General features: G+C 50.1%; 5 protein-coding genes across 5 annotated transcripts; 2 read left to right on the top strand and 3 right to left on the bottom strand.

Annotated features, from left to right (window-relative positions):
* Window positions 1-204: 204 nt before the first annotated feature.
* Window positions 205-2,210, top strand: B0T23DRAFT_184218 (uncharacterized protein). The gene has a single exon (XM_062833116.1). The coding sequence runs from the start codon at window positions 314-316 to the stop codon at window positions 2,075-2,077; it is 1,764 nt and encodes a 587-aa protein (XP_062690476.1). The 5' UTR covers window positions 205-313; the 3' UTR covers window positions 2,078-2,210.
* Window positions 2,211-2,343: 133 nt separating this feature from the next.
* Window positions 2,344-3,663, bottom strand: B0T23DRAFT_397379 (activator 1 41 kDa subunit; the record flags this gene model as incomplete). Its single annotated transcript, XM_062838298.1, has 3 exons — window positions 2,344-3,315; window positions 3,399-3,477; window positions 3,551-3,663. 3 exons carry the CDS (start codon window positions 3,661-3,663, stop codon window positions 2,344-2,346), a joined length of 1,164 nt encoding a protein of 387 aa, XP_062690475.1.
* Window positions 3,664-5,146: 1,483 nt separating this feature from the next.
* On the top strand, window positions 5,147-7,486 carry B0T23DRAFT_184154 (UBC-like protein). The gene is made up of 8 exons (XM_062833113.1): window positions 5,147-5,333; window positions 5,444-5,477; window positions 5,539-5,633; window positions 5,691-5,809; window positions 5,867-5,878; window positions 5,942-6,110; window positions 6,161-7,047; window positions 7,109-7,486. The coding sequence occupies exons 1-8, from the start codon at window positions 5,304-5,306 to the stop codon at window positions 7,116-7,118; spliced, it is 1,356 nt and encodes a 451-aa protein (XP_062690474.1). The 5' UTR covers window positions 5,147-5,303; the 3' UTR covers window positions 7,119-7,486.
* A 53-nt stretch (window positions 7,487-7,539) lies between these two features.
* B0T23DRAFT_184192 (LIM and Rho-GAP domain-containing protein) lies at window positions 7,540-12,205 on the bottom strand. The gene is made up of 4 exons (XM_062833114.1): window positions 11,673-12,205; window positions 10,924-11,614; window positions 8,828-10,851; window positions 7,540-8,763 (listed from the first exon to the last, which is right to left on the bottom strand). The coding sequence occupies exons 1-4, from the start codon at window positions 12,045-12,047 to the stop codon at window positions 8,029-8,031; spliced, it is 3,825 nt and encodes a 1,274-aa protein (XP_062690473.1). The 5' UTR covers window positions 12,048-12,205; the 3' UTR covers window positions 7,540-8,028.
* B0T23DRAFT_184203 (uncharacterized protein) lies at window positions 12,199-13,080 on the bottom strand. The gene has a single exon (XM_062833115.1). The coding sequence runs from the start codon at window positions 13,018-13,020 to the stop codon at window positions 12,364-12,366; it is 657 nt and encodes a 218-aa protein (XP_062690472.1). The 5' UTR covers window positions 13,021-13,080; the 3' UTR covers window positions 12,199-12,363.
* Between the last annotated feature and the right edge of the window lie 2,342 nt (window positions 13,081-15,422).

Here is a 15,422-nt window from a genome sequence, read left to right as displayed (position 1 = left end):
TCAACCCATCGAGCAACTCGAAATAGGTGGCAGATGTCTGATCCATGGGCTCCGACTTCTACGATACTTCTTTTTTTATCCCAACAAGAGGGATGAATCGTGTTACTTCACGAGCTATTTGAACATTCATTTCAATGCTGGAAACTGAGATACCTTTGGTTCATACCACGCTCTCTTATGTCCGTCCTGCTCACATCGGGCTGAGCTCGTCAATGATCACTGTCGTTTACAATTTGACCAATGAGCTGCCTTATGCCTTGGTATGAAACGAAGCCAACACTGACTGAGAGGGCAAGCTGAGATTATCGACACGATGGACTCCTTCCAAGAAACGCTAGAAGCTGTTCAGAAGGTGCTGCAACCATACACCAGGCCTCGCGAGGAAGCCGCCCATATCAGACGGATCTTGACACTTCACCTCAGTTCGGGCTTGAAAGACGGAGCAACGCTAACAGAACCGTTGTCTCTCACCGAGTCAAGTGAAGTACCCCCCTACTCACAAGATACTAGAGGTCTGTATAGGGAATTCCTCGAAGCATTGCGCGCGAACATCAAAGCCCGCAAAGAATACCACACACTCTCACAAAAGCGCAGTCATCATGAGGTTTCTATCCCTAAACCAACAGAAATACAGTCTAACTACCTTCTCAACCATCTCACCAACCTCAAGATACAAAAGAGGCAAGAAAAACTTTTAGTAGTCAAGAAAAACCTTGACCTCTTGAGGCAGAAGCCGGCAGCATCACCGGATTTTCTAGACCATCAAAAACTTTCCAGAGTTTGCAGACCGCTTCCTGAGGTTCCAACCGAGATTATCAACTCTCTAGCGCTCGAGGAAACGTCGGAGAACATCACCGCATCTAGCAGTGTCCGGCTCGAGGACCTCGTAGAGACACTCGAGCACCGTACTTTCCAAACGAAACTATCACTCAAACAGGAAGAGACCCTCCTCGAGAACGCGAAATCCCACCCCTTCGCCGTGCAACCGGAAGAAATCAACCCAAAAGCAAAGCTTCAAGCATTGAATGCCACTCGTACTGAGCTGATCAACTGGGTCGAGACCGAGCTAGGGAAAGCATCCGGAGAGGAAAAAGACGGAGGAGGAGAAAGGGCTAGACAAGATGACTTCCAAGTCCAACGGGACCAACAGCTCACACACAAAACCCAACTCCTTAACCAACAACTCGCCAGCATCAAAGAAAAATATGCCGAGTATCTCTCCAAACGAAAAGCTCTCCTAGAGCTGGTCACCACCCAACTTCGCTCCCTACCGTCCCTCGATTTCCCCGCCATCACTGCCTTTTCCTCCTCTCCTTCAGCGGCATCTCATGAGCGATCTTCAACACAAGCAGCAGCAGCAGCAGCAGCAGAGGCGCCTACACCCGCTCCCATAATAGACCACCTCCTCACCCCAACCCTCACCCACCTCCTCACCCTCTCTCACGAACATAAAGGCCTAATGGCTCACAAAACCCACATAACCACCCTCCTCACCAAGCAGCTGAGGGAAAACGCCCAGGTACTGGATCACCTGGTGGAAGAAAGCCAGTTGATACCCGCCCACGCCACGGCAGTAGTAGTGCACAAGAAACATGACGATGACCCCAACGCCATGATGTCATCGCGTCTAGTCAACCCGTGGGTATCAGCCGCCGACTCAGCCAAGATCGCAACTTTTGAGGTGGTAGTGGAGAAAATTGAGAAAGGGCAGATAGCGCTGGAGGGAGCAATTCGCATGCTAGGCGAGGCTGATCGGTTGTTGGGACGTGGGTTGCAGCAGCAGCCGCAGCAGCAGCAGCAACGACAGAAGTCGGTTAAAGCGGCTTGCGGAGAGGAGGAGGGTAATGATGATGATAATGATGGTGATGATGATGAGGTGGGCGAGGAATCTGATATATGGCTTGTCGAGGGGCAGAAATCGCTGAAAATCACAAATTCAACTGGTGGATCGGGACTTGGGACGAGATACGATGAGGGAGGCAGAAAGGGGAAGGAGACAGCTGGCCACCGTGAGGGAGGGTGTTTGAGCATGTGGAATATGGTGGATGTGGATGTAGGACTAGAGAAGACTGGGTAGAGGCAGCCATAACTATCGTGTGTTGCGACGGGAGATACCTCGGAAGACAACTGGTGAGCGAGGTGCCAGGGATAAAAGACCATTGTCAAGCATTTGTCAAGAAAGAAGTCCAGGACTAGAAACACCAAAATATGACCTTGTAGTGCGATGTAAATGACCTGCCATTTTCTGTTGCCCAAACCGAAACTCCGAACCCAGTGATATATCGCCTATCTTTGAACCATCTGCTTCTGTCGTACCCTTTCAGACTCTTTAAGCTTTGGCCGTTACCTCCCAGCCATGATACCCGATATCCGTAGCGCCAGGTCGAGTACGGACAGATGTTCGTCTGCGCCGTCCACCAGCCTCTTATCCACCTCCGAGAACACCATAACAATCTTGTTCTTTTGCACATCCGGGATCATCTCGTCGAAAACCACCGCCTGGTAGAGCTGCGTCATGGTCTGTCCAGCGCTCCAACCATCCGCCACCATCTCCTCGACCACCTTGGCAACCGCAGGGTACGTATCCACCCCAGCGCGGGGCCGCATCGCCTCGAGTAACCTCTGGATGGTGTCGTCCGGGATAACACCAGCGATATCCTCCACGACCTTGACCGTGACCAATTTGGCGTCCACTTCCATCTCGTCGTCGCCTTCGGTTTCTTTTTGCTCCCCGTCTTTAGCTGTAGCTGCCACGGCACCGACTAGCCTCGCCGCACTCTGCAAATACGTAATCGCCTTTCTCAAATCGCCCTCGCTGCACTTGATTAGCGCATCGATAGCTCCCTCTTCTAGCCCGACACCCTCGAGCTGGGCAATCTCCTCCAGCCTCTTCTTGGCGTTCCCCTGGTCGAGGCTCTTGAACCGAAACTTGCTGCAACGACTCGCCAACGGATCGATAATGCGAGTGACGTAGTTGCATATCAGACAGAAGCGGGTGATCTTCGAGTACGTCTCCATGGTGCGGCGCAGTGCGCTCTGAGCGTCTTGGGTCATGCTGTCGGCCTCGTCGAGGATGATGAGCTTGAAGGGTGGACATGGGTAGCGCGCCTTGTAAGCCGCGGAGGGATTGGTAAGCTGCATGCGAGCAAAGTCTTTGACCTTTTCGCGAACGATGGAGATACCACGCTCGTCGGAGGCGTTGAGCTCTAGGACGCGGGCCTTGATGAGTTCGGGGCCGTAGAGCTCCTTGGCGAGGGCAAGGATGGTCGAGGTCTTGCCCGTTCCTGGAGGGCCGTAGAAGAGCATGTGTGGGAGCTGGAGGGTTGACGAAACAGGTCAGTGGCTGCCAAATTTGACTTGAGAGAGACATGAAGGGGAAATAAGCAGATTTGACAAACATTGGAAGCCTGTAATGTCCTTTGGAGGACGGTAATGGTGTGATCTTGGGCTGTGACATCGCTGAGGGTCTTTGGACGGCTGTCGAGGAAGTCGTCAGAGGTTAGCTAGCTGAACTGCCGGCATTGAACTTGACCACTCTTGCATGGCATACTATTTCTCTACCCATGGTTGCGCCCTGGGAGTTTCCTTTGTCTGTTTTTCCGGGTTTGGAGTGCCACTCGCAGCGGCCGCCTTCCTGGCCTTAATGTCGAAAAAGCTTGCCATGATAGAAATAGATCTTGGCCAGCAAAGTTGCGAAAGGTACGTTTTAGTGAATGTCAAAAAAAGAGAGAACGTGGGTACTGGGTGAGTGTCTCGCTGTCGTCAATCAAGGTGTCGCAACAATCTATTGTTGAGGGGAGCTCGTAATTGAATGGTGATAGTAAGTAGAACTCCAAGCAGCACTTTACGCGATCACAGGAAGAGAGACCGCGTCTGGCGCGTTTCCTTTTGTGGGGCCGCTTCAATTAAAGTGGATCTTATAAGACCCTAGCTCCTAGCCCCCTCCCCCCCGGGGCCGTCCGCTACCTAGGTACACAGTAGAGCTCCGAATGTTGGGGTCCATTTTGTCCCGTCGGTGCCTGGAGCTTCTCCACGTCCAACACCAGGGCGGACACGGAGACGGGACCGGGGAGCCGGGCAGCCGGGGATCCAGGGCTCTTTCCAGCTTGCTTCTGTATTCTCCCGAAAATCAAACATTTCCGTTTGATCACACTTGTTGATTTTACAAGGTAGTGATAATGGATGTGGGGTTGGAATCATTGACCTCCGATGTCGTCAACGCTGGGACATATGAAAGCTCAAAGGGAATATATCAATCACCCTGCCTGCTTCCGTCTTCCATGTTTATGTCCCGTCGTGTGGTAAAGCATCGCACTGTAAGCTCCAGTCTCGTACGGTATTCCACTTCTGGCATTTCGTTGCTGCAACCCACCTGCATCTTGCACTTGCAAATGCGGGGCGGCTACCCTTGAAAATGGTGGTAGCAGCCCACCACCAGGTGCCCCAAGTTGTCGGGATGTGACTGATTGACACTGCTTCATACTAAAAAGTACCTGGACTGGTACGTGGAATAAAAGAATGAATGGAAACCCTCCATGTTGCTTTCGTTGATATTGATGCTGATTACGCACGCAAGAGGATACCTTTGGCAGCGCATAATATACACGGCACATACAAGTATTCAGAGACGCTTCCATCCTTCTTTGGTTGCCACCTCGAAGTAAAGACAAACTGTCATTGCTTGCTTTGGAGAGGAAAAAAAAAAAAAAAAAAGAAAAAACAAACAAAGCGAATACAAGTTTGACCAACGCTGGAAATGTTGTAATTACCTACACACTACAGTACCTACCTTACAAGTTTACATAGTCTAGTACGTCGTGCATTACTGAGTGCACCAATCGCTTGCTTGCCATTCATTCACTCAGTTCCTTTCGTTTGAACTCTGCCCTGCCCCGCACTCAACCTTCCACTTCCACTTCTTGCCTGAACTCAGCTTGGTGTTGTCGTCTCGCTCGCTACTTCTCACCTCAACCACCGATTGCTACCTGAATCGGAAACAGAAAATACAACTTAAGCCATCACTCATCATTCCTCCAACCAACAAGACATCCGCATAACAAAGACTTGGCCTTACTACCTTGTCGGCAGCTACCCGGCCATTTAATCTCCAGAGTAATTTCTTCCTCGACCACTTCGCACGACTTGTCCGCCAGTGTTTTTCTTCACGTCGCCCAATCACGGTCCCCGTCAAACTGCCTACTATTTACTACTACTTTGCCCGTAGGGTCGACCTTCGCGATTTCGAGTGGTCCATTCCACCCTCCATCTTCCCCCAAGACTTGGTGAGCTCCAAGTCAGAAACCATGGACCAATCTGTATTTCGCATTACCAAGGTTCGTTTGTCAACATATCGCATTATTCCCAGTCCCGGCACCAGGAATCATGTCCACCATGCAAGAGCCGCAATACTGGCATATGCTAAGTTGACTGTTGTCAACGATAGGAGCTGAGCGACCTTCAGAAGGACTCTGATTTGTGTAAGCCTGTGCATCGTGTTTCCTGCCCAGTTCATCAATGACTGACATCACGCTGTGGTAGCTCTTGCTGTCGCCTGCCGCGATGTCGATGTTCGCAATGTCAAGGCAATGATCATCGGACCGCACGAGACACCCTACGAGTTCGGCTTCTTCGAGGTACTGGTGATTATGTATGGTCTGGGAGGGATCTGATTCTCGCTGACTGTCTGATAGTTTGCCTTCGTCTTCAATAAGGATTATCCTAGGAGGTCACCTCAGGTTCAAGCCACAACTACGAACGACGGTCGCACCCGGTTCAACCCAAATATCTACGCCAATGGCAAAGTCTGCCTGTAAGTCTAACGTCACCTGGCTCGACTAAAACTGTTACGATGCTAATTCGACATCAGATCGATATTGGGGTAAAATCACTGTCCCTCTAACAAAAATCCGCATGATCAGGTTTCGGGGCTAACATGGCACAGAACATGGCGCGGGGAGCGTGGAGAACAGTGGTCTGCTGCCCAAGGCCTCGAGTCCATTCTATTGTCCATCCAAAGCTTAATGTCCATGAACCCCTACGAAAATGAGCCGGGCTTTGAAGATGCAAAGGAGGCTCATGACCAGAAGAACCAGAAGGATTACATACAAAAGGTGATTAGAGGTTTTGCGCCATGTTGAAGTGTAAGCTAATATCTGCCTAGATTCGCCACGAGACAATCCGCATCTCTGTCGTTCATCGACTGGAGGAGTACTTAGGCATCAACCCCGATGGCACATTTGCGCCAACAAGTGTCAGCGGGGAGATCGCTTCACTGGGCTCAGGCGAGAGCGACATGGATATTCTTGACGAAGAATCTAGCGTCCCATTCGAGCCTTTCAAAGACCTTTGCAAGCGACGATTTCTCTGGTATTACGACTCCTACTTGGTTGCCGTCGAGAAGGGCAAGTCGGAAGTCAAGGACAACCAGTCATTCGCCAGAATGCCCTTTGAAAGCCTTGGCAACGGCATGGAGGGTAAATTCAACTACACGGAGCTGGAGAAGAGACTCAAGGTTATCAAGGCAGCCCTCGACACCGAGACAGAGGGATGGGCCGCAGAAGGATTGCAAGCTAAGGCCCAGGAAACCACGGTCGCCGTCAACCTGCAGAGGCAGTTTGAGCAGGTTGTGGAGCACTTCAAACGCAGGGATCTGGCGCACAGCATCGAGCTCGAAGACGGCAATCCCTTCGTCTGGCTAGTGACATACTTCGGTAAACCCATGACGAACCTGGACGGTGGCCTGTTCAGAATCAGGCTTTGCTTCAGTGCACGATTTCCCGAGGAGCAACCTCGGGCGAGGTTCGAAACCAAGATCTTCCATCATCGTATTGCCGCGGACGGCACACCCTGCTACTTTGCGCCGCAGAACCGCCGTGAGGATGTCAGGACGCACCTCGAAGCCATCATTGATGCTCTTGAAGAGGAGAGTCCCCCTTATGATCCGCGAACTCTAGTCAACCCCGAGGCGTTCAAGCTGTTCTGGGGCTCAGCCGATGACCGAAAGATGTACAATCGGCGTCTTCGCCGGTCTGTTCAACAGTCAATGGAGTAAGATACCACTTTTGGTGACTAAAGTAATCAGTATTTCAAATGCTAACATTGTACTCAGGGATTTCTAACACAACGGTTGACGGCAGCGTTGGAAGAGTCCGAGGGTTGTTTGAAGTTATCTGCGCATCTTTGCATGGCTAGCATGGGTTCTGCTTTCTCTCAAGAACTTTCTGTGGCGTTGGTAAACCAATAAGGGTGTGGAAATATCCAGGGATCAAAGGACGGGACAAGGTGTCTAACAGACAGGATCGATTTTTACACATGATGATTTCGCATGCAAAAACGTATTTGGTGTTGCGTCTGGCTGACGGTTAAAGCGTGAAATACAACGAGCCTAACTGTTACTTTTATTCCAAAATGATAGCGAATTGTAGCATAGCGAACAGGGGCAGGCCGAATGGTATGAAGAGGGTGCGTATGAGTAGCTCCAGATTTGGTCTGTTACAGGTAGATAGGTCGTTTAGATATCTTCCATGCTTTGATTGTCCGTTCCCACTTCATATCAAGTAAATGTTCAACCGAAGGGGGGGAAACATGTGTGTGAGAGAGAGAGTGAGAGAGTGACAGAGAGAGAGAAAAGACGTTGCTTTACACCGGGAAGAATCCGCCGAAGAAGAATCAGGTAGGTAGGGCTCGTACGGGGAGAATAATGAATAGAAAATTTTAATTGAAAACCGAGAAGCCAAACAGAAAGGTCGCTCTGCCTATAGTTAAGTAGATAAAATAGTAGTAAAAACCTCGAAGAAAAGAAGGAGTAGTAAAGCTCCTCCTCCTACTCCTCTGAAAGGAAGCCAAGAGGACCCAATGATATCAAACAACGATGCCCGACAAAAAAAGAGAGAGGAACAATCACCACTTCCCACCGCCAGCCGGCGGGATTTTACTAAAATCCTCTCCTCCTCTTCTTCCTCCTCCTCCTCCATCTCCCGAAAAAACAACCAACCAATATGGCAGGTGAGGTAGGAGCCCATGCAGTGCTCATGCAGTGCCAGTAGTCACCCCGTTGTTTGGCCTGCCCCAGCCGGAATTCCGCCATTCCTTCCTCGGCCCTCCTCCCTGTTGCTGCTGCCCATTGTGATTATGCAGCCCACTCGTCGTCGATCCCCCATTACGATTATAGTCACCGCCGCCTGGGGCCCCATCCCCTCCTCCAACTCCTACCGCGTTTCCACCCTGTCCTCCTCCACCTGGTCCTCCTCCACCGCCGCCGACGGCAGCAGCAGCGGCTACGTGTTCAGGTGCGGGACCGTACGGGATAGGCTGTTGTTGTGGTCCACCAGGACCACCACCGTCTCCATGTGATTGTGAGAGTGGATGTGGTCCCATTCCTCCACCAGGTCCTCCACGCTTTTGTGGTGACACGGCTCCTCCGGGGCCTCCCGTCCGATCTACCATTCCTCCTCCATTGTTGCCTCCACTACCACCACCACCACCACCACCACTAGTGGGGCCAGGGCCGAGGTACGCCGCATTCTCGGTTACCGTCCGGACGCTAGTTTCTTGCTGCCATGACGTCGGGTCGGACTCAACCCTTCGCGGCGGTGGCCGGCTGGGGTTCTCGTGCCGGCCGACGATCTCGACAACATCGGCGTACTGTCGCGAGCCGAAACCGCCAGTATTCCGTTCAGAGTACCGTTTGAGAATTTCCTTAGTGGTGAGCTCTCCGTCAAGGAAGGCGGGATCGCTGATGTATTGTACTAATTCATCGGGAACCTGGAACGTACATGTGTTAGTCAAATGTTGCAATAAACTGAACGAAAAGAGTGACAAAACTTACCAAACACATCTCTTCAATATTTGCTATTAGAACCTCGACTGCCTCAATCGCATACATTGGGTCGCTACCCAACGTGGACGTCGCAGTTCTGTCAAACAACACGTTTGGCGCAATGACGGTTGCCAAATTCTTGATGTCCATTTTGGAGCCTGATTCTTCGTCGACCTGGTGAAACGAGCCGGCCCACTTAAGGAAACAGAACAGTATTTCCATCGAATCGCGGTGACACTTGGGCATCAGACAGCATATCAGGTGGAGACACTGCCTCTTCTTGTCCTCGTCCGAGATCTTCGCGGCTGCCAGCCAAAGTCGGTAAAGCTTCTGGGTCATAAGCGGATCGGGCAGCTCTCGGAGGTATCGTTTTAGCAAGGCAGCCACCTGAACGACGTTGTTACCGCTGAGGTCCACGTTCCCTTCTTTGTCGATCTTCTCAACAAGCTCACCCAGCTTCTTGATATTGCCGTTCTTTCTGAAGACGCCTTCAACCGAAAGGTCCATTTGCCTCATGAGAGATAGGATATCGTCAATGACTGCCGGGATCCTAAGCGTCCCGGGCCCCACGCCGTCTGTGGACTCAGCTCCATCCCGTTCGATAATAGCTTCCAGGGGTACGCCGAACACACCCTTCTTCTTTCGTCCGTCTTTCTGAAAGGCTTTACCGATATTCTTCCAGAAATTGGGCGTTTTCCGTGTTTCGATAAGTCCGATCAGTTCTACCAGGGTAAATTCACCTTCCACCATTGGAGCCATGGTGACGACGGCAAGATGTCGGATGATGAAATATTCCAAAGCAGAGAGTTCGGAGAAGTATCTCCTACCAACACGCTGAGGCGATGGTTCACCAGCAGTACGCGGGTCCCCACCCTTGCTGTCGGAATAGCTTCGCTTGTGTCCACTGCCTGATGACGCACCGCCAAATGAGGGCTCAGTGGCCGGAGAACGCAATAGCTCATGCCTACTAGGCGGACCTGTTCGTTGTTCTCGTGCCTGCTCGGCAGCAACGATCCGGGGAATGTCCGCAAGGGTGAGGGCATCCTGATTAGGCAGCATCATATCGTGGTCGTCTCCGGGTCCCATATCCTCCTCGATTCGCATTCTCCTGCCATTAGCTGGTCCACCATCGACGCCTGAACCAGGCCCGGACCCGGGCTGCGCACTGCTACTCTCGGGTCCATCCATAATTCGGGACGTCCTGGCTTTCCTAAAGCTTGAGGAGAGGTGCTTATCCAAGCGAGTGCTCTTCAGCCTCTTGACATCATTAAGAGCGCTCTCATAGGACGATTCTCGATGATGTAGTGACTGATCGCCCCCGGGGAAACCTCTCTGTCTACCATCCATTGACGGACGGCCATCGCCTGCATCAATTCCATTGTGACCCCTTGCTTCAGCGGCGGACGGAAGCGCACCGTGCATGCGTAGGATCTCCAATAACCTGGCCAATGCCACCTGGAGCAGGAACATATACTGCTGCAGCTTGGACACGCGTTCAAAGGGCGGCGCCTTATCCGAGCTGTACGTTTCGCAGTTGTTGCAAAAAATCTTGGAATCGTACAGGTTGAGTCGGGCATCTTGTAGACTCCGGCCGAGTTCTTTCTGGCAACGTGAGCAGTTGACACACGTGATATGCCACCTCTTGTCGCCGCTCTTTGCACACTCGTCCTCAATGGGCTTTTTGCAGAGGGTACACGAGTCCGAGTCCGAGGCCGAGAGGCGAGCCATGCCGGACGTTAGCTGCAGCGTCGTCGTCGAGTTATCTTCGGTCTTTAGCGCCTCAAGGTCATTGAGCTCATCCAGAAACCCATCGAGACCATCGGCGGTGTCACGCTCTTTCTCGATCCGCAATGCTCCTTGTAGGCAGATTCGAATAAGGAGCTTCAGGTAATGGGCTAAACCAGTAACGAGTGTTAACAGTTCTTGGGTAACACCGAGCTTACGGGCACCCTTATCCTGTGTTTTGGAAAGTAGCGAGAAGAATGCCACGATCTTCTTGCACAGAAGCTTGGCTTCTCTTCCATACATCAGGCCTATAATTCATCAGCCACCATCATCATTAGCTTTTCGGGGATGCGCTCAAGCATCCTGGGGGATTTTCTCACCTGTCATATCTAGCCGTTCCATAGTAGCGTCAAGCCTATCCGCTGAGTGGAACAGTATATCAACGTGCCATATGAACTTTTTAGCTACCATGACACCGTCGACATATGCTCCATTGCTCACGTGGAGAAGCATATCCGATATGCAAGCCGCCGACGACTCTTCGAAAGTCGAAAGCACACTCCAAATACGGTAGACCTTCTCCTCCATGCGTTCCTCTTCGTCCCGGACTAGTTCACGGCCAGCAGGGTCATCTGGCACCGGCCCGAGAGCTTTCTGTGGGGGATTTAACCTGACGTTCCAGAACTTGTGAATCATGTAGCATTCCGGATGCCAGTGTTGATTTTGACCGTTTCGGAATATCTCGACAAACTGCTTGAGGATGGCAGTCTGGCAGCCACTGCAACGTTGGGCGTACTGTGTCGAATAGTGGTAATGGCAGTAAACATGTCCATCATGCTCGTAGTAGCTATCCTGAGCGCCGAAGACAGTCGGGCAAAGCGAGCAGGTAAAGTGGTCGACGTGGTATTTGCGATCGAGGGCCGTGATGTAAGAGCCCCGAAGAGCACCGCCACACTGGTAACACAGCAAGCCTAACCTGCGAAAGTAATCCGTTTCGCAGAGCGGATACTGACCCTCGCCGTTGTTGTCGTCGGCTGGGAAGAACTTGGAAGCCACAATTTGACCGCAGTCCTGCACATGAGCTGGTTAGCCACAAAGTCCACAACGGGCGGCTGAAACAGGGACTCACGCGACACTTGAAGCAATCCAAATGAAAGGTCCCATCGAGTGCGCGAACAAACTGGCCCGTCAAAGGTTCACCACATTTCTTGCACACTCGCACTTGTCCGCTAGCTGTCCTCGACCCCTTTGGCTTCGACCTGTTCTTCTCTCCACTGCGTCTTGATTCGAGATCTGTAGCATCGGCGGCGCTCAGCGCAGGCGATCCTGGAATGCGAGTCAAGTGGGCATTTGTAGGGGCGCCGTTTTGTGATATCGTTGGCGTGATATCAAGATGCTCGTCCTCTCTCCGATGCGCAACTTCACCTTGTGGGTGCCCCTGGGGATGTCCATGGGTGTATTCGCGGTCGCCCACGGGGCCGCCGCCGTAGTCTGAGCTGGCCATCTCGATGTTGGTCTTTGACCCTTGATGTAGTTCGAAACCCCAAGCTCCTAAAATGTTTCGATGTATTTCCAAAGAGGGGCGAGCAGCGATCGCGAACGCGGCGAATTATGGATGTAGGTTGGCGGACAAAGGCGCGTACGTCCACATCAAGCGGGGGCTCAAGCCCAGTTGGTCGAGACGAAAGGGATACGGCAAACTAAATGCCAGATGTCGCAAAACGACACCGCAACAGCCGCAGTCGAGGGTTTGCCAGTCGGTCTATAGTCGTGCGCGTAACTGCCTAGCGCGCTGTTCTGGCGAGCCCGACAGTTAGGGGTTAGTTGCGACTGGGGGGATGAAAGGGCTTTGGTGTTGGCCGCCTCGATGGGGACACGGCGTGGATGGTTGTCGACGTGAACTCAATGGTCGTGTCGAGAGGCAGAAGGGGATAGTTTGATGACCCGGGCCGGTGTAGCGGACAGGGGCTTGGAGAGCGTTCGTGGTCGTTGATTATGAACTCGGGCGCCGGCCCAGTGTGTTCAGACAGGCCAGGGCAAGCAAGGATCGGGCAATCGTCAGTCGGTCGGGAAAAGGGCGTCGACGGCCACGGGGTGAAGATGGATATATGGGGTCGAGCTGGTCGAACTCGAATCACGATCACGGCGCGCTGAGTGCAGTCGGCGCCAATCAGTCGGCGGCGGTGGTATAAGCGGTGGACGGTGGCCGTGTTGGTGGACAAGTGGACGTAACGGTGGACGGGGGACGGGATTGCGATGGCTGGCAAGACGGGACGCCCGACTGAGTGCCTCTCTGCTGCTGCTGCTGCTTGTACACGAGGTGTATCGAGATGTCGGGGCGCTAAGGTCGGGGTTTGGCGAGGCGGCGGCCACAAGGGCGTGGAGGTGGCCGGGGGGAGGACGGTCGATTGGTAGCACTGGAGAAGGGAACCTGGGCTTGCGGTCGGGCGTGGTGTCGCCTGTACTTGGGCGGTCATAGAGGTAGGTAGTCCGCGGTGGAAGTGCGGTCGGGTGTTAGGGGAGTCCAAAGACCTAGAGCTGGAGGTACTGACCACCTCCCGCAGTCAGTGCCAGCGGCCCGGTGCGTCGGGTACCTGGAGGTAGGTACAGTACATACACCTCTTAGGTAGGTACCTCTAGGTACCTAGGCTGCAGGTGTCCCTGGGTGTTTTGCTGCATTGAGATTGTGGATTTCCTTGTATGTAGGCAAGTTTGGGCCACCACCTCAGGGCGAGATTCCAGCGGATCTGTCCCTGCACTTTTAGTCAGGTACCTCTAGAGGTACTCCCCTTGGGTCGGGCAGGACAGAGCGGCAGCAGCAACAACTTGAACCTAACGGACGGGAACAATGACTTTGGAGCAGCAGCAACAGCGATCTACGGGCCCCGCCACAACGGCGGAGTGCAATTTCCAGGCCTGCCTCTAAAAACGAGGTGGAATAGGACCAGCCTACCTAGCATTTCCATCCGACTTTCCTACCTACCTACCTACCTAGGTACCTTTAGTCTAACATCTGGCCTGGGCTACCCGGCAACGTGAATCAAAATAATAATAAGACAGAGACAACTACCATGGCGGGCGCCTGCAGAGAAGAATATATAAAAAAAAAAAAAAAAAAATGACACAGAAACAGGCAGCGGAGATCCCTCTTACGGTGCGTCGAGGGCGGGCAGACAGGCATTTAAAGACGGGATGTTAATCCTCGATCTGTGCGTGTGGCCCTGTGGACGGAACAGCCCGACACGAGCTACTACTACGACTAGGTACTGCGAACGGAAGGGGGCCGGCCGCGGTTTACATGCAAATAACACGTATGCCCTGTCACTTGGATGTTTGGGAAACCTCATCAGGAACGAGGGGCGGGAAGGGGAAGTCGTACACATCACCCCTGGTTTAATTGCTAGCTCGGTACATACAAGGGTTTTTGACAGGGGAATGACAAGGGGGGTAACAGGGAATAAAACCAATAGATTTGCGCATGTAGAGCCTTCGGATTTTGAACTGGGAGAAAGAAGTGACGGAAAATTAGTTAATTTACTATACTAAAACTAGGGAAAACCGAATACCTTTTCGTACCCGCTACAATCAACTAATATTAGGTATATCCTCCCTTCACCTTAATAACTGCCTAAATTCGTTTGGGCATCGAGTGCACTAACCATAGAAGGTAATCTTCTAATATAATTTCCTATACCTATAATATAATAGATTTAAGGGTTAACCCAATTAATTATACTAAATATTTATATTTAATTTAACTCTTTATTCAATTCTAGATATTTTCAATAGGGTTAAAATCGGGGGAATAAGGGGGCTAAGGGACAACCTTTATAAAATTGAAAATTTAAATTATAAATACTTTCGTTACTTATAAACTATAAAATAGCGTATTATTCTATATAATATAAAAGGACGAATTTTGTAACTAAAATTAGTATAAAAGAAGGATAATATATTCTTAATATAATTTAGTAATAATAGTACCCCAATCCTTATAGTTCTAAAAAATAAAAGTACCCTTTATCTTACCCGCAAAACAAACCTAAAACATCTATCCCCGAAATTTTAATTTAATTTTAGCAAAATTATTAATATTCTCGTCTTTAAAGAAGGTAATAAATTAACAGCCTTTATTAATACTATTTACCTACGTTTTATTAAATTAAATCTAAGACTCCTATTTAAATAGGGTAAGGCTAGCTTATTATAAAACGAATTCGAAATAGAAATAATAAATCCTTTTACTAAGGGGGAGGTACGTAGGTTATTTTACGTAATAAACACCCTACTATTCCAAAGTAATTTGGATAGTACGTTCCCCGTATAATATAAATTTAAGAATACACTTCTTAAATTCCCCTAGAGTAAAGAAATATTTGGACTTTATAGGAATATTAATATAATAAAAAACAATATCCTTAATAATAGGAAGAACAATAAGTCGCTAACTATAGGTATTATACCTAGGGATATTAATAATAAAATATATATATTACACCTATCTATTCTTAAATTAAAATCTAAGTACTAATAAATTCTAATTAGGGGATTATTAACTTTATAATTAGGTTAAAGCGTTTAGTAATAACTTTATACTCTATATTAATATACTACTATAATACTTTATAAATAATACACTCTTTATATATAATAATAGTAACCTTCTTCTTTTTAGGGGACTATCTCCCTATAAAAAATAATTTAGTAAAGTTAATTAATAAGGAGAAGGAGGTATTAACACTGGGCGAAAGTAATAATAGGGGGTTTTATAATAATTATATAGGTAGTACGCAAATATTACGGGCTTAATTTAATTAATATTATAATTAAAGCGGAGTAGGACCTTCGAATTTAAATAATAATAATTGTAAGCGAAGTA

Source organism: Neurospora hispaniola (genome assembly GCF_033458365.1).
Source record: "Neurospora hispaniola strain FGSC 10403 chromosome Unknown B0T23scaffold_6, whole genome shotgun sequence".
NCBI lineage: Eukaryota > Fungi > Ascomycota > Sordariomycetes > Sordariales > Sordariaceae > Neurospora > Neurospora hispaniola.
This window is presented reverse-complemented; position numbering and strand designations above follow the sequence as displayed.

Coding starts and splice junctions, on each gene's coding strand:
- B0T23DRAFT_184218 (XM_062833116.1), top strand. CDS start 314: ATGGACTCCTTCCAAGAAACGCTAGAAGCTGTTCAGAAGGTGCTGCAA.
- B0T23DRAFT_184154 (XM_062833113.1), top strand. CDS start 5,304: ATGGACCAATCTGTATTTCGCATTACCAAG. Junction 5,634..5,690: donor ACGAGTTCGGCTTCTTCGAG/GTACTGGTGATT, acceptor ACTGTCTGATAG/TTTGCCTTCGTCTTCAATAA. Junction 6,111..6,160: donor AGAAGGATTACATACAAAAG/GTGATTAGAGGT, acceptor ATATCTGCCTAG/ATTCGCCACGAGACAATCCG.
- B0T23DRAFT_184192 (XM_062833114.1), bottom strand. CDS start 12,047: ATGGCCAGCTCAGACTACGGCGGCGGCCCCGTGGGCGACCGCGAATAC. Junction 11,615..11,672: donor TGGATTGCTTCAAGTGTCGC/GTGAGTCCCTGT, acceptor GCTCATGTGCAG/GACTGCGGTCAAATTGTGGC. Junction 8,764..8,827: donor ATATTGAAGAGATGTGTTTG/GTAAGTTTTGTC, acceptor TGTACGTTCCAG/GTTCCCGATGAATTAGTACA.
- B0T23DRAFT_184203 (XM_062833115.1), bottom strand. CDS start 13,020: ATGACCGCCCAAGTACAGGCGACACCACGCCCGACCGCAAGCCCAGGT.